The 23,138-nt window shown below is 45.0% G+C and overlaps 1 protein-coding gene across 1 annotated transcript; it reads right to left on the bottom strand.

Annotated features, from left to right (window-relative positions):
• Positions 1 to 3,710: 3,710 nt before the first annotated feature.
• On the bottom strand, positions 3,711 to 19,360 carry neu4 (sialidase 4). Its single transcript, XM_046296419.1, is given in 5 exon segments — positions 3,711 to 5,441; positions 5,443 to 5,932; positions 6,074 to 6,329; positions 7,302 to 7,508; positions 19,265 to 19,360. Coding segments are annotated over 4 exon segments (1,644 nt in total). The 5' UTR covers positions 7,506 to 7,508; positions 19,265 to 19,360; the 3' UTR covers positions 3,711 to 4,747.
• Positions 19,361 to 23,138: the final 3,778 nt, after the last annotated feature.

The raw sequence follows: 23,138 nt of genomic DNA, 5'->3' as shown, positions 1-23,138 counted from the left end.
GAGTGCTGAAACACCTAAAAAAATAATCTGTCCTCGGTTGCAACACCCACTACTGAGTTCCAAACTGCCTCTGGAAGCAACGTCAGCACAATAACTGTTCTTCAGGAGCTTCATGAAATGGGTTTCCATGGCCGAGCAGCCGCACAAAGCCATGCGCATTGCCTAGTGCCGGCTGGAGTGATGTGAAGCTCGCCACAGTTGGACTCTTAAAGCAGTGGAAATGCGTTCTCTGGTGTGATGAATCACGCTTCACCATCTGGCAGTCCGACGGACGGACCTGGGTTTGGCGGATGCCAGGAGAAGGCTACCTGCCCAAATACATAGTGCCAACTGTAAAGTTTGGTGGAGAAGGAATAATGATCTGGGGCTGTTTTTCATGGTTCGGGCCCCTTAGTTCCAGTGAAGGGAAATCTTAATGCTACAGCATACAATGACATTCTAGACGATTCTGTGCTTCCAACTTTGTGGCAACAATTTTGGGAAAGCTATTTTCTGTTTCAGCATGACAATGCCCCCGTGCACAAAGGGAGGTCCATATAGAAATGGTTTGTCGAGACCGGTGTGGAAGAACTTGGCCTGCACGGAACCCTGACCTCAACCCCATCGTTGAGGTCAGGGTTTGGGATGAATTGGAACGTTGACTTCGAGCCAGGCCTAATCGCCCAACATCAGTGCCCAACCTCACTAATGCGCTTGTGGCTGAATGGGAAGCAAGTCCACGTATCAATGTTCCAGCATCTAGCGGAAAGACTTCCCAGAAGAGTGGAGGCTGTTATAACAATGTTCCAACATCTAGTGGAAAGCCTTCCAGGAAGAGTGGAGGCTGTTATAGCAGCAATGTTCCAACATCTAGTGGAAAGCCTTCCAGGAAGAGTGGAGGCTGTTATAGCAGCAATGTTCCAACATCTAGTGGAAAGACTTCCCAGAAGAGTGGAAACGGAGACAAACTCCATATTAATGCCCATGATTTTGGAATGAGATGGTCGACAAGCAGGTGGTGTCCACATACTTTTGCTCATGTAGTGTACCAATTAGTACACAAATACTGCAGAGGAAGAATGGTTGGTTTAGTAAAGAATGGTTGGTTTAATAAAGAATGGTTGGTTTAATAACGAATGGTTGGTTTAATAACGAATGGTTGGTTTAATAAAGAATGGTTGGTTTAATAAAGAATGGTTGGTTTAATAAAGAATGGTTGGTTTAATAAAGAATGGTTGGTTTACAGTTTCTCAGTCACTTTGGTACATTTTTCACATCATCCCTAACAAACTGCAATATACAATAGATAGATCTAAAGCTAGTCAGCCACTAAAAATCCTTAGTATATCTCTCAAAAGTAAATATCCATGCCAATGATCATGTCAGTGTCACCAGTCATTGAGTCATTGAGTCATTGAGTCATTGTTCACGAACAAGGTCGTCAAAATGTTTAGGCATGTTGTCAATGTAACTGTGTATTTTGACAGTATTACCTGATGTAAACTTAGGCTACAGTTTGGATGACAGTTACTGTATTGAAAATGCACAAGGCTGCAGTTCTATGTCATATATCAATTTCAACAGTACTATTTACATATTACTGTATGTGTTATTGATTGAAAGAGACTGGACAACCCAAGGGGCACAAAGGAAAAAAAAAACTAAATTAGCAAGAAATTCAGGAAACCACCCATAAGGCACAACTTTGCCCGCAGCACTGTTCTGCTGTCTCTACACATCCAGACGTTCCTTTTTGTCGGCCCACATATTCTCATCCACGTCACACCGGATATTTTCCCTTCCAATGCAACGTGGAAAGAATCTTTTGGAATGCCTTATCCATCCTCTGCAGGCGTCTACTGTGATGTCCTCACATGCTGCATCCATTGCAGCCAGCAGGGTCATCTATGTGTGTGGCTGACGATCGTACACCTTCCACCTCCATGCTGAAAATAACTCCTCAATTGGGTTAAGGAATGGTGAATAAGGTGGGAGGAATTCTACGAGCATCCTCGGGTGGGTCACAAACCATTGCCTTATGATGTTTGATCGATGGAAACTCACATTATCACAAATGACCACATACTTTTGAAAATCCTCTCTAAACAGACCCCTCTCATCATCAGGGATGAGAGCCCTGTAGAGAGTCTCTAAAAAGTTGAGTAGATGCTGGGTGTTGTATGGCCCTATAAGGGGGATATGGGTTAGGACACCATGTTCCGAAATAGCAGCACACATGGTGATATTTCCTCCCCGTTGGCCTGGCAAATCCACAGTAGCTCTGTGACCGATGATATTCCGACCCCGCCTTCTGCATTTGGTCAGGTTGAAGCCAGCCTCATCCACGTATACAAAGTTGTGAGAGGGTTCACTTGATTCCAACTCCATTATACGCTATATCCCAGAACACACAGTTGAATTTGTTTTGGTAAGGAAGAGTGACATAAAATGTACATATATTGCATGTTCCTTCCGCAGCAATGGAAATGTGTGCAGTCTATGCTTACTGTACTATGTATCACTATAAAATGTTGCTGTAAAGTAGTTACATAGATATATGTTTTACCTGTACATAATGGTACCGTAGCTCCTTAACTCTGTCCTCATTCCTTTGGAATGGTACACAGTACAGCTGTTTCATACACATCTGGTTTCTATGCAGCAACCTGTCGGTGGTTGAGATGCTAACCGTATGGATGTTTTCAAAGACATCGTTGTCTTCTATAATGGTCCTTTGTATGTCCCTGAGTCTCATGGCATTGTTTGCTCGGACCATGGTGCAAATAGCCTCCTCCTGTTGAGGTGTGAAAAGGTGTCCTCTGCCACCGGTTTGTGGTAATCTTGCAGTCCTATGTGGGGAAATGCAGTGATGCATCGCACACTTTCACATAGACAAAAACTATGAGAACACACATTTTACTGTAAAATATACAGGTGGGTGCATGTAAGGTGCAGTATGTATCTGTATAGAGTATATTTCTGTATGCTGTGAAATACAAGTGGACTACTGTAATATGAAGCGTTGTAGGGAGTATACAGTATACTGCTTATATACAGTAACAGTGCACTGTACATTGGTGGACATACCTGTTCTCTCTTCGAAATGTTTGAACTATTGAGGACACGGTTGATCTCCCAATATTCGGCTGCACCCTTCGACCCGCCTCAGCCATTGTAAGGCCATGATTGACAACATGGTCTACAATAGTGGCCCTTATGTCATCAGATATGCGCCTATGTCCTCTTCTGCCTCTTCCTCTGTTTTGCCTTCCACCACGCATCCTTGCTCCTCTTCTTCCTCCTCTTGGCTGTTGACCCTGTTCGTTTCCTGGTCCATCCATTATTGGAAAATTGCGACTCTGTGTTGTGGTCTGTCTATATATGCTTGCCAATTGATTCTTCATGAGATGCACCTTTGAGCAATTTAGACTGGTTGATTGTTGGTTGAACTTTACATTCCTTCATGAGTGAGGGTCAATTTCACTTGCACGATTCATCAATTCACGTTTTTGTACAAAAGGTCTAATAGAAATGTATAAAACTATGCTTGACAGTTTATGACAAATAGTTCAACAATTTTGCATGTAATGACTAATGCAAGGAACTAATGCCTAGATGTTTTGATACTATATTTTGATCAACATGACATGAGCAATTGATAATGTGGAAAAAGCTGACACTTGTACATTATCAATTGCAATGTGTTCAAAGGAATAAGAAATTGCTTTAATTATGTGCACAAGTGACTAGATGATTTGGAATTTGTACAAGTAGTATCAAGAATTGCACTTTTGATCTAAGAAACGCACCAATGCGACTGAGAAAAACTGTAATGAAGGATGGTTGGTTTAATAAAGAATGGTTGATTTAATAAAGAATGGTTGGTTTAATAAAGAATGGTTGGTTTAATAAAGAAGGATTGGTTTAATTAAGAATGGTTGATTTAATAAAGAATGGTTGATTTAATAAAGAATGGTTGGTTTAATAAAGAATGGTTGGTTTAATAAAGAAGGATTGGTTTAATTAAGAATGGTTGGTTTAATAAAGAAGGATTGGTTTAATTAAGAATGGTTGATTTAATAAAGAATGGTTGGTTTAATAAAGAAGGATTGGTTTAATAAAGGATGATTCAAAGTTATGTTTGTGAGCATCTAGTGGTGTTCTTGGTCGATTACAACAATTCAGCAGAAAATGCATTTCAACAGAGTTATACAGATGTAGGCTCTTCATTTGATCACCCTGCTGCAGGATAACTTTCCTGCAATGCACAACATTTAAAATGTGTAGTGCATTTTAGGTTTAAAAATGATCATTTAGTTTGTAATTTCCACGTAGTAATTTCAGACTTGATTTTCCCTATATGAAAAATGTATCAACCCTTGCAAAAATGTCCATTCATTATAATACACGTAATAATTCACATTTCCTTTTGCAGCAGGATTATCTTCCTGCTGTAGCAAACTGGCTCAAATTAAGATCCTACATCTGTAGGCTGCCCCTGGTTAATATTCAATAAAACGTGGCTACTGCAGCAATGTTTCTGCATTATCGTGACACAACCACTACAGTGTAAACACACAGTATGTGCATTAAGTCGAGGGTTACTAGGCGTGGATGGACTTGATATCAGACAAAACAAATTCATCAGCAGGTGGTAAAACGTCAGAAATCTGTGGTCCGCATTTAAAGATGACGCTGTTGTATACCTGTTTCATGAGCTTCAGAAGGAAACGAGCAGAAAACACTAGGATTAACGGTTAATTAGCAGTTAGGAAACATTGCAAAGACCACATATATTCCCCGTCCTCCTCTTCCTCGCCTCTGGTCTCTCTTCCTTGGGTTGTGTTGTGTTGTGGAAGCTCTGTGTGTTGCTGGGTGGCTGTGTGTTGCTGGGTGGATGTGTGTTGCTGGGTGGCTGTGTGTTGCTGCCTGACTTTGTGTTGCCGGGTGGCTGTGTGTTGCTGGGTGGATGTGTGTTGCTGGGTGGCTGTGTGTTGCTGGGTGGCTGTGTGTTGCTGGGTGACTGTGTGTTGCTGGGTGGCTGTGTGTTGCTGCCTGACTTTGTGTTGCCGGGTGGCTGTGTGTTGCTGGGTGGATGTGTGTTGCTGGGTGGCTGTGTGTTGCTGCCTGACTTTGTGTTGCGTGGCAGGTTGTCAATGAGCTCGTAGAGGGTGAAGATGCTGAAGGAGATCTCATCATAGGCTGTGCTGGTGCCGCACTCAAACAGACAGGCGAAGGCCACGGCCGACGGGGCCCCAGCTGAAGGCAGCTCCAGGTAGGCCAGGTCAGAGTAGGCACTGGGGCCCTCGTAGATCACCCACGGGCCAGACCAGCTGTCCGGGTCACGGGGGAACAGGCTGAGGTACACCCCCAGGTCCTTCCTCACGTTGGTCCACGTCGGGTGAGAGTACACCACCCAGGTGGGTGTAAGGAAATTCTGTGGGGAGCTGGGCGGGGGAGGGGGTGGGTGGGGAGGAGTCACCAGTCTTAGCCTCGAAGGATGTCCAGTGTCTGGCTTGGGTGGGTGGCCGAGGGCGGAGGTTGAGGTGTAGGGGGGCAGGGAACCCCACTACACTACCGTGGCAGCCATTACGTGGCTCTGTGAGCCGCTGTACCAGCTGTCCATCCTGGAAGACAGCTCCATCATCCAGACTGAGGGCCTGGACCCTGCAGCCCAAAGGGCTCCGGGCGTTACAGTACAGCACGTTGGTGCCATCCTCCTGATCCACAGACACCATCTGGCACTCCACGCTCTCTGGCCCTGGCACCGCCTCCCCAAAACGCCACGTCCGCCCGTGGGTGTCGCTATGGAAACAGAAAGCGTGGGGTGTGGTCAGGCACATCTGGCCAAAGCACTCCTTGCAGTCGATGTGGTAGGCGTACGCTGGCACCAGCAGACGGCCTGACTTGAGCTGGATGCCGTGTCCCGGGCCCAGGGCGAAGGTTGCCCAGTCTGAGGAGGGGAAACACAACCAGAACCACAACAACAAACAGAGAGATATGACATCATGTGAAATAAACACATACTTCACCATAAAAACATAGAACTTCATAACCTCACGAGATCAACCTACCTGCTGTGACCGTGTCTCACCTTTGATGGTGTCTCCTATGACCCTCTTGGTGAGGTCAGTGGCAGGGCTCCAGGTGTTGCCCTGGTCGTTACTGGAGATGAAGCAGAGGCGCGTTACATTCTTACCCGTCACCAGCTGGTAGGACTCGGAGGTGTGGCCCAGCACAGCGATGAAGAACAGGAAGAGGGTGCCTGTGAACTCGTCATACAGAGGACACGGGTTCATCGACCGGTGGCCCGCCAACTGAGCCGTACCCAGAACACTCATGTCCTCCCACTGAGGAAGGAAGGGTAGAGACAGGGAGCGAGTTGGGGGGGGTAGAGACCAGGAGGGAGTTTGGGGGGGGGTGGAGAAAGAGAGGGAGGGTAGGAGCGTAGAGACAGGGATGGAGGGTAGGAGGGTAGAGACAGGGATGGAGGGTAGGAGGGTGGAGACAGGGAGGGAGAATGGGAGGGTGGAGACAGGAACGGAGGGTAGGAGGGTGGAGACAGGGAGGGAGGGTAGGAGCGTAGAGACAGGGATGGAGGGTAGGAGGGTGGAGACAGGGATGGAGGGTAGGAGGGTGGAGACAGGGAGGGAGGGTAGGAGCGTAGAGACAGGGATGGAGGGTAGGAGGGTGGAGACAGGGATGGAGGATAGGAGGATAGAGACAGGGATGGAGGGTAGGAGGGTGGAGACAGGGATGGAGGGTAGGAGGGTGGAGACAGGGATGGAGGGTAGGACGGTAGAGACAGGGATGGAGGGTAGGAGGGTACAGACAGGGAGGGACGGTAGAGACAGGGAGGGAGGGTAGAGACAGGGTAGGAGGGTAGAGACAGAGTAGGAGGGTAGAGATCGAGTATGAGGGTAGAGACAGTTAGGGAGGGTAGAAACAGGTAGGGAGGGTAGAGACAGGGAGGGAGGGAGGGAGGGAGGGAGGGAGGGAGGGAGGGAGGGAGGGAGGGAGGGAGGGAGGGAGGGAGGGAGGGAGGGAGGGGGAGGGAGGGAGGGAGGGAGGGAGGGAGGGAGGGAGGGAGGGTAGAGACCGGGAGGGAGGGTAGGAGGGTAGATGTTAGAGAAATATGAAGTATTAGGACACCTGTAATGACTTTGACCTATCCTAAATCTGTGACCTGTACTGACCTCTACATAGTTCCTGTATAATTTGCCCTTGTGTCCTAACCTAAATCTGTGACCTGTACTGACCTCTACATAGTTCCTGTAGAATGTGCCCTTGTGTCCTAACCTAAATCTGTGACCTGTACTGACCTCTACATAGTTCCTGTAGAATGTGCCCTTGCGCATGACCAGCAGGTGAGCCTGGGCGTCTGAGGGGCTGAGTCTCTCCTCACAAAAGGCCAGGAAGGAGTTGGACAGGGACAGGTAGAGCAGGGCAGGGACACGGTACGTCACTCCATTGGCCTCCTTACGGAACAGCGCGGATCGCGCTGGGAAATACGGCGATGAACTCATGTCCTGTGTGTATGTGTGTGTGTGTGTGTGTGTGTGTGTGTGTGTGTGTGTGTGTGCGTGCGTGCGTGCGTGCGTGCGTGCGTGCGTGTGTGTGTGTGTGTGGTCCCAGAGAAGTCCACCCCATAGAGAGTGACACAGTTGAGTTTAGAGAAATTGATCCGATATGCAGAGAGTAAGAGTTGTCCTTCAAACGGTCAGCAGAAAGTATTTTTTGGTTCATTCATAAAGAGCTGCCCAGTCCCAGATTGTGAAACAGAGTAATCACTTTAGCAAGGAATGAACAAATCGTGCGATCCATTGATAGTCCATCCAGAAGATCTCTTCCTTTCTAAAATTATATTATCCAATGTGGAAGCAAGACAGCATGCTGCACCAATTTAGAATTAGAAATGTATTGCTGCTACTGCTACTCTAACCTCTACTACTACTACTATCACCACTACTGTCACCACTACTATCACCACTACTCTAACCTCTACTACTACTACTATCACCACTACTGTCACCACTACTATCACTACTAATATCACCACTTCTACCACTACTATCACTACTACTATCACCACTTCTACCACTACTATCACTACTACTACCATCACTACTCTAACCTCTACTACTACTACTATCACCACTACTGTCACCACTACTATCACTACACCTACCACTACCACTACTACTATCACCACTACTATCACAACTAATACCACTATCACTACTACTATCACCACTACTATGACCTCTACTATCACAACTACTATCACCACTACAATCACCACTACTATCACCACTACTGTCACCACTACTATCACTACTACTACCAGTATCACTACTACTATCACTACTACTATCACCACTACTGTCACTACTATTATCACCACTACTGTCACTACTACTATCACCACTACTATCACTACTACTGTCACTACTAATATCACTACTACTATCACCACTACTGTCACTACTACTATCAACACTACTATCACTACTACTGTCACTACTAATATCACTACTACTATCACCACTACTGTCACTACTACTATCACCACTACTGTCACAACTACTGTCACCACTACTCTAACCTCTACTACTACTACTATCACAACTACTGTCACCACTACTATCACTACTACTATCACCACTACTGTCACAACTACTGTCACCACTACTCTAACCTCTACTACTACTACTATCACCACTACTGTCACCACTACTATCACTACTACTGTCACCACTACAATCACCACTACTGTCACCACTACTATCACTACTACTACCAGTATCACTACTACTATCACTACTACTACCACTATCACTACTACTATCACCACTACTATAACCTCTACTATCACCACTACTATCACCACTACAATCACCACTACTGTCACCACTACTGTCACCACTACTATCACTACTACTACCAGTATCACTACTACTATCACTACTACTATCACCACTACAATCACCACTACTGTCACCACTACTATCACTACTACTACCAGTATCACTACTACTATCACCACTACTGTCACTACTACTATCACCACTACTGTCACTACTACTATCACTACTACTGTCACTACTAATATCACTACTACTATCACCACTACTGTCACTACTACTATCACCACTACTATCACTACTACTACCACTATCACTACTACTATCACCACTACTATAACTACTACTGTCACTACTAATATCACTACATACTATCACCACTACTGTCACTACTACTATCAACACTACTATCACTACTACTGTCACTACTACTGTCACCACTACTGTCACCACTACAATCACCACTACTATCACCACTACTGTCACCACTACTATCACTACTACTATCAGTATCAATAATACTATCACTACTAATATCACCACTACTGTCACCACTACTATCACTACTACTGTCACTACTAATATCACTACTACTATCACCACTACTGTCACTACTACTGTCACCACTACTGTCACCACTACTATCACTACTACTACCACTATCACTAATACTATCACTACCACTATCACCACTACTGTCACTACTACTGTCACCACTACTACTGTCGCTACTACTATCACTACTACTATCACACTACTATCACTACTACTATCACTACTACTATCACCACAACTATCACCACTACTATCACCACTACTGTCACTACTAATATCACTACTACTATCACCACTGCTATCAGCACTACTGTCACTACTACTACCACTACTACTATCACCACTACTATCACTACTACTACTACTGTCACCACTACTGCCACCACTAGTGTCACCACTACTATCACTACTACTGTCACCACTACCGTCACAACTACTATCACTACTACTATCACTACTACTACAACTACTACTGTCACTACTACCGTCACCACTACTATCACTACTACTATCACACTACTATCACTACTACTATCACTACTACTATCACCACTACTATCACCACTAGTATCACCACTACTGTCACCACTAGTATCACCACTACTATCACTACTACTATCACTACTACTGTCACCACTAGTATCACCACTACTATCACTACTACTATCACTACTACTGTCACCACTAGTATCACCACTACTGCCACCACTACTGTCACCACTACCGTCACTACTACTATCACTACTACTATCACCACTACTACTGTCACTACTACTGTCACCACTACTACTATCACTACTACTGTCACCACTAGTATCACCACTACTGCCACCACTACTGCCACCACTACTGTCACCACTACCGTCACTACTACTATCACCACTACTACTGTCACTACTACTGTCACCACTACTATCACTACTACTATCACCACTTCTACTGTTTACCACTACTATCACCACTACTATCACTACTACTATCACCACTACTATAACCTCTACTACCACTACTACTGTCACCACTACCGTCACCACTACCGTCACTACTACTATCACCACTACTATCACTACTACTATCACCACTACTATAACCTCTACTACTATCACCACTACTATAACTACTACTATCACCACTACTACCACTACCACTGTCACCACTACTATAACCTCTACTACCACTACTACTATCACCACTACTGTCACCACTACTACTATCACTACTACTATAACCTCTACTACCACTACTACTATCACCACTACTGTCACCACTACTGTCAACACTACTATCACTACTACTACTACTAGTGTCACCACTACTATCACTACTACTGTCACCACTACTATAACCTATACTACTGTCACCACTACTGTCACCACTACTATAACCTCTACTATCACCACTACTGTCACCACTACTGTCACCACTACTATCACTACTACTATCACTACTACCACTAGTGTCACCACTACTATCACTACTACTATCACCACTACTATAACCTCTACTACTGTCACCACTACTGTAACCTCTATTATCACCACTACTGTCACCCTTACTATCACCACCACTATCACTACTACTACTAGTGTCACCACTACTATCACCACTGCTATAACCTCTACTACTGTCACCACTACTATAACTACTACTATCACCACTACTATAACTACTACTATCACCACTACTATAACTACTACTATCACCACTACTACCACTACTACTATCACCACTACTATAACCTCTACTACCACTACTACTATCACCACTACTGTCACCACTACTATCACTACTACTATCACTACTACTATAACCTCTACTACCACTACTACTATCACCACTATTGTCACCACTACTATCACTACTACTACTACTACTGTCACCACTACTATAACCTATACTACTGTCACTACTACTATCACTACTACTATAACCTCTACTACCACTACTACTATCACCACTACTATCACTACTACTGTCACCACTACTATAACCTCTACTATCACCACTACTGTCACCACTACTGTCACCACTACTATCACTACTACTATCACTACTACCACTAGTGTCACCACTACAATCACTACTACTATCACCACTACTATAACCTCTACTACTGTCACCACTACTATAACCTCTATTATCACCACTACTGTCACCCTTACTGTCACCACCACTATCACTACTACTACTAGTGTCACCACTACTATCACTACTACTATCACCACTGCTATAAACTCTACTATCACCACTGCTATAACCTCTACTACTGTCACCACTACTATCACTACTACTATCACCACTGCTATAACCTCTACTTCCACTACTACTATCACCACTACTGTCACCACTACTGTCACCACTACTACTATCACCACTACTGTCACCACTACTGTCACTACTAACTACTACTATCACTACTACTATAACCACTACTATCACTACTACTATCACCACTACTATCACCACTACTACCATCACCACTACTATCACTACTACCACTACTACTATCACTACTACTATCACCACTACTGTCACTACTACTACCACTACTACTATCACTACTACTGTCACCACTACTATCACTACTACTATCACCACTACTACCACTACTACTATCACTACTACTATCACCACTACTGTCACTACTACTACCACTACAACTATCACTACTACTATCACTACTACTGTCACCACTACTAGTGTCACCACTACTATCACCACTACTATAACCTCTACTACCACTACTACTGTCACCACTACTATAACCTATACTACCACTACTACTGTCACCACTACTGTCACCACTACTACCACCACTACTGTCACCACTACTGTCACCACTACTACCACTACTACTATCACCACTACTATCACCACTACTATCACTACTACTACCACCACTACTATCACCACTACTATCACTACTACTACCACTACTACTATCACCACTACTATCACCTCTACTATCACTACTACTAGAACCTCTACTACCACTACTACTATCACCATTACTATCACCACTACTGGCACCACTACTGTCACCACTACTATAACCTCTACGATCACCACTACTATAACCTCTACTACCACTACTACTATCACTACTACTATCACCACTACTACCACTACTAATGTCACCACTACTATCACCACTACTACCACTACTACTATCACCACTACTATCACTACTACCACTACTACTATCACTACTACTATCAACACTACTGTCACTACTACTACCACTACTACTATCACTACTACTATCACCACTACTAGTGTCACCACTACTAGTGTCACCACTACTATCACTACTACTATCACTACTACTATCACCACTACTACCACTACTACTATCACTCCTACTATCACCACTACTGTCACTACTACTACCACTACAACTATCACTACTACTATCACTACTACTGTCACCACTACTAGTGTCACCACTACTATCACCACTAATATAACCTCTACTACCACTACTACTGTCACCACTACTATAACCTATACTACCACTACTACTGTCACCACTACTGTCACCACTACTATCACTACTACTGTCACCACTACTGTCACCACTACTATAACCTATACTACCACTACTACTGTCACCACTACTGTCACCACTACTATCACTACTACTGTCACCACTACTGTCACCACTACTATAACCTATACTACCACTACTACTGTCACCACTACTGTCACCACTACTATCACTACTACTGTCACCACTACTACCATCACTACTGTCACCACTACTACCACCACTACTGTCACCACTACTGTCACCACTACTACCACTACTACTATCACCGCTACTATCACCACTACTATCACTACTACTGTCACCACGACTGTCACCACTACTATCACTACTACTACCACTACTACTATCACCACTACTATCACCACTACTATAACCTCTACTATCACTACTACTAGAACCTCTACTACCACTACTACTATCACCATTACTATCACCACTACTGGCACCACTACTGTCACCACTACTATAACCTCTACTATCACCACTACTACTACCACTACTACTATCACCACTACTGTCACCACTACTATAACCTCTACTATCACTACTACTATAACCTCTACTACCACTACTACTATCACCACTACTATAACCTCTACTACCACTACTACTATCACCACTACTATCACCACTGCTACTACCACTACTACTATCACCACTACTGTCACCACTACTACTACCACTACTACTATCACCACTACTGTCACCACTACTACTACCACCTCTACTATCACTACTACTATCACCACTACTACCACTACTAATGTCACCACTACTATCACCACTACTATCACTACTACATCACCACTACTGTCACCACTACTATAACTACTACTGTCACCACTACTATTACAACTACTGTCACCACTACTATAACCTCTACTACTGTCACCACTACTATAACCACTACTATCACTACTACTATCACTAATTCTGTCACCACTACTGTCACCACTACTGTAACCTCTACTACCACTACTACTATCACTACTACTATCACTAGTTCTGTCACCACTACTGTCACCACTCCTATAACCTCTACTATCATTACTACTATCACTACTACTACCACCACTACTACCACCACTACTATCACCACTACTATCACTACTACTACTATCACCACTACTATCACCACTACTACTATCACCACTACTACTATCACCACTACTGTCACCACTACTATAACCTCTACTACCACTACTACTATCACTACTACTATCACCACTACTACCACTACTACTATCACTACTACTATCACTACTACTGTCACCACTACTATCACTACTACTACCACTATCACTACTACTATTACCACTACTATAACTACTACTGTCACTACTAATATCACTACATACTATCACCACTACTGTCACTACTACTATCAACACTACTGTCACTACTACTGTCACCACTACTGTCACCACTACTATCACCACTACTATTACTACTACTATCACTACTACTGTATCACCACATGACTGTAAGTGTTTACCACTAAATGGCTACTGTCACCACTACTACTGTTTACCACTACTACTGTCACCACTACCGTCACTACTACTATCACCACTACTACTGTCACTACTACTATCACCACTACTATAACCTCTACTATAACCTCTACTACCACTACTACGATCACCACTACTATAACCTCTACTACCACTACTACTGTCACCACTACCGTCACCACCACCGTCACCACTACCGTCACTACTACTATCACCACTACTATCACTACTACTATCACCACTACTATAACCTCTACTACTATCACCACTACTATAACTACTACTATCACTACTACTATCACTACTACTATCACTACTACTATAACCTCTACTACCACTACTACTATCACCACTACTACCACTACTACTATCACCACTACTGTCACCATTACTGTCACCACTACTATCACTACTACTACTAGTGTCACTACTACTATCACCACTACTACCACTACTACTATCACCACTACTGTCACCATTACTGTCACCACTACTATCACTACTACTACTACCGTCACTACTACTATCACCACTACTATCACTACTACTATCACCACTACTATAACTACTACTATCACTACTACTATCACTACTACTATCACTACTACTATAACCTCTACTACCACTACTACTATCACCACTACTACCACTACTACTATCACTACTACTATAACCTCTACTACCACCACTACTATCACCACTACTATCACCACTACTATAACCTCTACTGTCACCACTACTGTCACCACTACTATCACCACTACTATCACTACTACTACTAGTGTCACCACTACTATCACTACTACTATCACCACCACTATAACCTCTACTACCACTACTACTGTCACCACTACTGTCACCACTACTATCACTACTACTATCACCACTACTATAACCTCTACTACTACTACTACCACTATCACTACTACTACCACTACTACTACCACTACTACTATCACCACTGTTATCACTACTACTACCACTACTACTATCACCACTGCTATCACTACTACTACCACAACTACTACCACTACTTCTATCACTACTACTACCACCACTATCACTACTACTACCACTACTATTATCACCACTACTATCACATCTACTACTGCCATTACTCCTGCTAGTACTACTACCACTACTGCAATTACTACATTTACATTTACATTGAAGTCATTTAGCAGACGCTCTTATCCAGAGCGACTTACTACTACCACCACTACTGCAATTACTATTACTACCAATAATAACAATACTACTATTTCTATCGCTATTACTACTACTACTGCCAATACTACTACTATCACAACTACTACTATACCGACTACTACTACTACCAGTTATATTACTACTATGACCACTACTAACACTACTAGGACTACTACCACTGCTTTTACTACTACTACTAATACTACTATTACTACAACTACTACTACCACTAATACTACTATTGCTTCTACCACTACCACTACTACTACTATTTTGACTTCTACTAATACTACTACTGCTAAACCACTATTACTACTGGTAATACTACTACCACTAACACTACTACTACTACTGCTGCTACTACTACTACTACTACTACTGCTGCGGTTGCTAGGCCATCATTGAAAATATTAATGTGTTCTTAACTGACTTACCCAGATAAATACAGCTGTCCACAGACAGTAGCTAGAAGCAGAGACAGCTGTCCACAGACAGTAGCTAGAAGCAGAGACAGCTGTCCACAGACAGTAGCTAGAAGCAGAGACAGCTGTCCACAGACAGTAGCTAGAAGCAGAGACAGCTGTCCACAGACAGTAGCTAGAAGCAGAGACAGCTGTCCACAGACAGTAGCTAGAAGCAGAGACAGCTGTCCACAGACAGTAGCTAGATGCAGAGACAGCTGTCCACAGACAGTAGCTAGAAGCAGAGACAGCTGTCCACAGACAGTAGCTAGAAGCAGAGACAGCTGTCCACAGACAGTAGCTAGAAGCAGAGACAGCTGTCCACAGACAGTAGCTAGAAGCAGAGACAGCTGTCCACAGACAGTAGCTATTAGCAGAGACAGCTGTCCACAGAAAGTAGCTAGAAGCAGAGACAGCTGTCCCCAGACAGTAGCTAGAAGCAGAGACAGCTGTCCACAGACAGTAGCTAGAAGCAGAGACAGCTGTCCACAGACAGTAGCTAGAAGCAGAGACAGCTGTCCACAGACAGTAGCTAGAAGCAGAGACAGCTGTCCACAGACAGTAGCTAGAAGCAGAGACAGCTGTCCACAGACAGTAGCTAGATGCAGAGACAGACAGCTGTCCACAGACAGTAGCTAGAAGCAGAGACAGCTGTCCACAGACAGTAGCTAGAAGCAGAGACAGCTGTCCACAGACAGTAGCTAGAGGCAGAGACAGCTGTCCACAGACAGTAGCTAGAAGCAGAGACAGCTGTCCACAGACAGTAGCTAGAAGCAGAGACAGCTGTCCACAGACAGTAGCTAGAAGCAGAGACAGCTGTCCACAGACAGTAGCTAGAAGCAGAGACAGCTGTCCACAGACAGTAGCTAGATGCAGAGACAGCTGTCCACAGACAGTAGCTAGAAGCAGAGACAGCTGTCCACAGACAGTAGCTAGAAGCAGAGACAGCTGTCCACAGACAGTAGCTAGAAGCAGAGACAGCTGTCCACAGACAGTAGCTAGAAGCAGAGACAGCTGTCCACAGACAGTAGCTAGAAGCAGAGACAGCTGTCCACAGACAGTAGCTAGAGGCAGAGACAGCTGTCCACAGACAGTAGCTAGAAGCAGAGACAGCTGTCCACAGACAGTAGCTAGAGAGACAGAGACAGCTGTCCACAGACAGTAGCTAGAAAGCAGAGACAGCTGTCCACAGACAGTAGCTAGAAGCAGAGACAGCTGTCCACAGACAGTAGCTAGAAGCAGAGACAGCTGTCCACAGACAGTAGCTAGAGGCAGAGACAGCTGTCCACAGACAGTAGCTAGATGCAGAGACAGCTGTCCACAGACAGTAGCTAGATGCAGAGACAGCTGTCCACAGACAGTAGCTAGAAGCAGAGACAGCTGTCCACAGACAGTAGCTAGAAGCAGAGACAGCTGTCCACAGACAGTAGCTAGAGGCAGAGACAGCTGTCCACAGACAGTAGCTAGAAGCAGAGACAGCTGTCCACAGACAGTAGCTAGAAGCAGAGACAGCTGTCCACAGACAGTAGCTAGAAGCAGAGACAGCTGTCCACAGACAGTAGCTAGATGCAGAGACAGCTGTCCACAGACAGTAGCTAGAAGCAGAGACAGCTGTCCACAGACAGTAGCTAGAAGCAGAGACAGCTGTCCACAGACAGTAGCTAGAAGCAGAGACAGCTGTCCACAGACAGTAGCTAGAAGCAGAGACAGCTGTCCACAGACAGTAGCTAGAAGCAGAGACAGCTGTCCACAGACAGTAGCTAGAAGTAGCTAGAGACAGCTGTCCACAGACAGTAGCTAGAAGCAGAGACAGCTGTCCACAGACAGTAGCTAGATGCAGAGACAGCTGTCCACAGACAGTAGCTAGAAGAGACAGAGACAGCTGTCCACAGACAGTAGCTAGAAGCAGAGACAGCTGTCCACAGACAGTAGACAGTAGCTAGAAGCAGAGACAGCTGTCCACAGACAGTAGCTAGAAGCAGAGACAGCTGTCCACAGACAGTAGCTAGAAGCAGAGACAGCTGTCCACAGACAGTAGCTAGAAGCAGAGACAGCTGTCCACAGACAGTAGCTAGAAGCAGAGACAGCTGTCCACAGACAGTAGCTAGATGCAGAGACAGCTGTCCACAGACAGTAGCTAGAAGCAGAGACAGCTGTCCACAGACAGTAGCTAGAAGCAGAGACAGCTGTCCACAGACAGTAGCTAGAAGCAGAGACAGCTGTCCACAGACAGTAGCTAGAAGCAGAGACAGCTGTCCACAGACAGTAGCTAGAAGCAGAGACAGCTGTCCACAGACAGTAGCTAGAGGCAGAGACAGCTGTCCACAGACAGTAGCTAGAAGCAGAGACAGCTGTCCACAGACAGTAGCTAGAGGCAGAGACAGCTGTCCACAGACAGTAGCTAGAAGCAGAGACAGCTGTCCACAGACAGTAGCTAGAAGCAGAGACAGCTGTCCACAGACAGTAGCTAGAAGCAGAGACAGCTGTCCACAGACAGTAGCTAGAGGCAGAGACAGCTGTCCACAGACAGTAGCTAGAAGCAGAGACAGCTGTCCACAGACAGTAGCTAGATGCAGAGACAGCTGTCCACAGATAGTAGCTAGAAGCAGAGACAGCTGTCCACAGACAGTAGCTAGAAGCAGAGACAGCTGTGATCACACAGACACATGCTTCATAAGTAAAATTCCTTTCCCACTGTCAGCATTCTTTCAAAGGCCACAGGCTTTAACTTCTTAAGGTTCTGAATATAACAGAACAAAAACACATCATGGGGCCGAAGGGCCCTACAACAGAGCGATGGAGCATCGTATACTGTAAATTACAACATTTTAGCCACGCAAAAGTTTGTAGAACTATGTTAGAAAAGGAAGTTCCGTCACTGCGTTTAGGTAAAGTGTGTCACAGCCTGCGACCGTTAGATGTTCCACACTGCTCAGCTCTTCACAACTTCACCATTTTACAGCAAGGCCATTTCTGATGTGTGGTACAGTACTAACTGCAAATAAACAATTTTATTATTTCTCATGTGAAAGAATAAAACATGTCTATTTGTACAAGCAGTCAGTAAACGTTTTTTTTAAACAATAGATGCACAGGAGAGTACGCTGTAAAGTAAATAAAAAATATACTTACAGTGAAATCTTTCGATAGGGAGTGTGAGTTTAGGTTTGTGAGAATCTGTCAGCATATGAATGCACTTTTGGTTGAGAGCGTGAGTGCGTGTATGTGCGTGTGTTTGTGCGTGCTTGCGTGCACGTGTGTGTGTATGTTTTATAGCCTTGGTGTGCCCTGTCTGTTCCCCATTCAGTGTGTCAGGTGCCATTTTGTTCACTGACCCAGAAATGGGCCACACTCATCAGAACTGCAGCTTTGGATGAATAAGCGGACAGCAACCATTGTGTTCCCCGTTTTCAGTCTTACCGCTCTACAAAGAGAGAGAGAGAGAGAGAGAGAGAGAGAGAGAGAGAGAGAGAGAGAGAGAGAGAGAGAGAGAGAGAGAGAGAGAGAGAGAGAGAGAGAGAGAGAGAGAGAGAGAGAGAGAGAGAGAGAGAGAGAGAGAGAGAGAGAGAGAGAGAGAGAGAGAGAGAGAGAGAGAGAGAGAGAGAGAGAGAGAGAAGGGGAGAGAGAGGGAGAGAGAGAGAGAGAGAGAGAGAGAGAGAGAGAGAGAGAGAGAGAGAGAGAGAGAGAGAGAGAGAGAGAGAGAGAGAGAGAGAGAGAGAGAGAGAGAGAGAGAGAGAGAGAGAGAGAGAGAGAGAGAGAGAGAGAGAGAGAGAGAGAGAGAGAGAGAGAGAGGGAGGAGGGGAGAGAGAGTAAGAGAGAGAGAGAGAGAGAGAGAGAGAGAGAGAGAGAGAGAGAGAGAGAGAGAGAGAGAGAGAGAGAGGGAGTGGGAGAGAGAGAGAGGAGTGGAGAGAGAGAGAGAGAGAGAGAGAGAGAGAGAGAGAGAGAGAGAGAGAGAGAGAGAGAGAGAGAGAGAGAGAGAGAGAGAGAGAGAGAGAGAAAGAAAGAGACCTATTTTAGCTCAAGTGTGCTCTCTCAAGCCCATCCCTTTACACAAAAGGTTATAGAGTTTGAATGCCCGGGTATCTCCACTGTGTCCCTAATCTGCTGTTGAAGCCAAATGAATTATTTCTGCTGAATAGTCTTGTATTTAGTATGTAGAAGTTCATTAGTGTTTAGTTGTCTCAGGAGAAAAACAGAATTCTGCAGCATCGACCAACACAGACTTCTACCAGCTGAGCTGGACACAAAGTGTTTAGTTGAGCATGAAAAATAAAAAATATATTACTTTCCATGTACATTTATCAGAAACAGGGAGGTTCTGTCAACTCTACTTTGTACCTGCATGACCTTAGAAGTTCACTGTAGCTACATTTCATTTGTATAGGTAACCTAACCTGACAAAACCTGTCAGCAAGCATAGACAGATGTACTGTAAATACTGCTATAAGCATAATACCCATTACCCTAATTTAATATAAATCAGTTTGAGGATGACACTGGAGATAAACATGTATTAAGCTAATACTACACTAATACTACACTAAATTATAGCATTTTGATAGAAAAATGGGCTTTAGGGCTTTTTTCATGCAGATGGACCTGTCAGTTACCTACCCTCTGATGTCATCAATGTGCGACTTTCAAACAAGGGAAACTAATGTGCTGTGAAGTCAAAGATTTTTTATAACTAAGATAGACCACAGCCTGTCATTTCCAATGGGAACAAATGAGTCATAGAGGGAAGAACAAGCAAGGAGGTGAGCAGAGCCAAGCACGAGCTAATGAGATTCCTAGTGGCGGGGTTCTAGCAAACATATCAAATTAGTTAAAGTTAAAGACACTACATAAACAAGACACTAACATAAATGTGTATTATTAATATCATGACTTTAGTGTACTTGATAGGGCTATAAGTTACTGGTATTGTATCAAAACCTGTAGGACATACTATTTATAGAACTACCAGTTACTGTAGCTACAGATCGTTAATGTGATTTAATATTTTTGGTATCCATTGCTGTGAATTACAGGTTAAGTACTGTTTTGTGTCACTACAGATTGTAACACCAGATAATGTTATTTAACCAATATGTTTTGGTATCCATTAGACTGGGAGTTAGGTGAGATGGGGTGCCTGGAAACCCAACGTTGAAGTGGTGAAAGTTTCCTCTCACGACCTCGACAAATCAGAATTGTTACGGATGTGTACTGGAGGTGTAGTCAGGTGCAGGAGAGCAGAGTGTAGTTAAAACATCCTATGGCTAGGGGGCAAGTACTGAGTAGCTTGGATGAATAAGGTGCCCAGCTTGGATGAATAAGGTGCCCAGGTTCAAGTTAACAGGTGCACTTTTTATTCCGGTCCAAACGAAAGCACATAAAAGCACATAAATGTGCCCAAAACACAGAACTACTACTACAAAAGTCTGACGCGTGACAATACCAACATAACATAGAACGACTCACACAAAGACATGGAGGGGAACAGAGGACTAAATAAATTTAGTGTTATTAGGGAATGAAAACCAGGTGTGTAATGGAACAAGACAAAACAAATGGACGTATGAGAAATGAAGCGGCGATGGCTAGGAAGCCGGTGACGTCGATCGCCGAACGAACAAGGAGAGGAGCCGACTTCGGCGGAAGTCGTGACAAGAATGTTGAACACAATTATATTTGAAAGCTCTTTACCGGTTGTCCGTGCGGTTGGTCCTTTTGGAGGAAGGAATGTGAGACAATATCAATATATCCACAGGAAAGTATAATTACATTTCAATTACACAGATTTCTAGCACAAGACGCATGCTTACTAGCCGAGCTCGTACAGGTGTTTACATACTAGACGAGCTCGTACAGGTGTTTACATAATAGACGAGCTCGTACAGGTGTTTACATAATAGACGAACTCGTACAGGTGTTTACATAATAGACGAGCTCGTACAGGTGTTTACATAATAGACGAGCTCGTACAGGTGTTTACATAATAGACGAGCTCGTACAGGTGTTTACATAATAGACGAGCTCGTACAGGTAGGCTACCTGCCGTCCCCTCCACTCTAACCGCTAGGCTACCTGCCGTCCCTCCACTCTAACCACTAGGCTACCTGCCGTCCCTCCACTCTAACCACTAGGCTACCTGCTGTCCCTCCACTCTAACCACTAGGCTACCTGCTGTCCCCTCCACTCTAACCGCTAGGCTACCTGCCGTCCCCTCCACTCTAACCGCTAGGCTACCTGCCGTCCCTCCACTCTAACCACTAGGCAACCTGCCGACACTCCACTCTAACCACTAGGCTACCTGCCGTCCCTCCACTCTAACCACTAGGCTACTTGCCGTCCCTCCACTCTAACCACTAGGCTACCTGCCGTCCCTCCACTCTAACCGCTAGGCTACCTGCCGTCCCTCCACTCTAACCGCTAGGCTACCTGCCGTCCCTCCACTCTAACCACTAGGCTACCTGCCGTCCCTCCACTCTAACCGCTAGGCTACCTGCCGTCCCCTCCACTCTAACCGCTAGGCTACCTGCCGTCCCCTCCACTCTAACCGCTAGGCTACCTGCCGTCCCTCCACTCTAACCACTAGGCAACCTGCCGACACTCCACTCTAACCGCTAGGCTACCTGCCGTCCCTCCACTCTAACCACTAGGCTACCTGCCGTCCCTCCACTCTAACCTCTAGGCTACCTGCCGTCCCTCCCTCTAACCGCTCTACCTGCCACTCTAACCACTAGGCTACCTGCCGTCCCCTCCACTCTAACCGCTAGGCTACCTGCCGTCCCTCCACTCTAACCGCTAGGCTACCTGCCGTCCCCTCCACTCTAACCGCTAGGCTACCTGCCGTCCCTCCACTCTAACCGCTAGGCTACCTGCCGTCCCTCCACTCTAACCACTAGGCTACCTGCCGTCCCTCCACTCTAACCGCTAGGCTACCTGCCGTCCCCTCCACTCTAACCACTAGGCTACCTGCCGTCCCTCCACTCTAACCGCTAGGCTACCTGCCGCCCCTCCA

The sequence above is a fragment of the Oncorhynchus gorbuscha genome, linkage group LG13 (genome assembly GCF_021184085.1).
Source record: "Oncorhynchus gorbuscha isolate QuinsamMale2020 ecotype Even-year linkage group LG13, OgorEven_v1.0, whole genome shotgun sequence".
Taxonomy (NCBI): Eukaryota; Metazoa; Chordata; class Actinopteri; order Salmoniformes; family Salmonidae; genus Oncorhynchus; species Oncorhynchus gorbuscha.
This window is presented reverse-complemented; position numbering and strand designations above follow the sequence as displayed.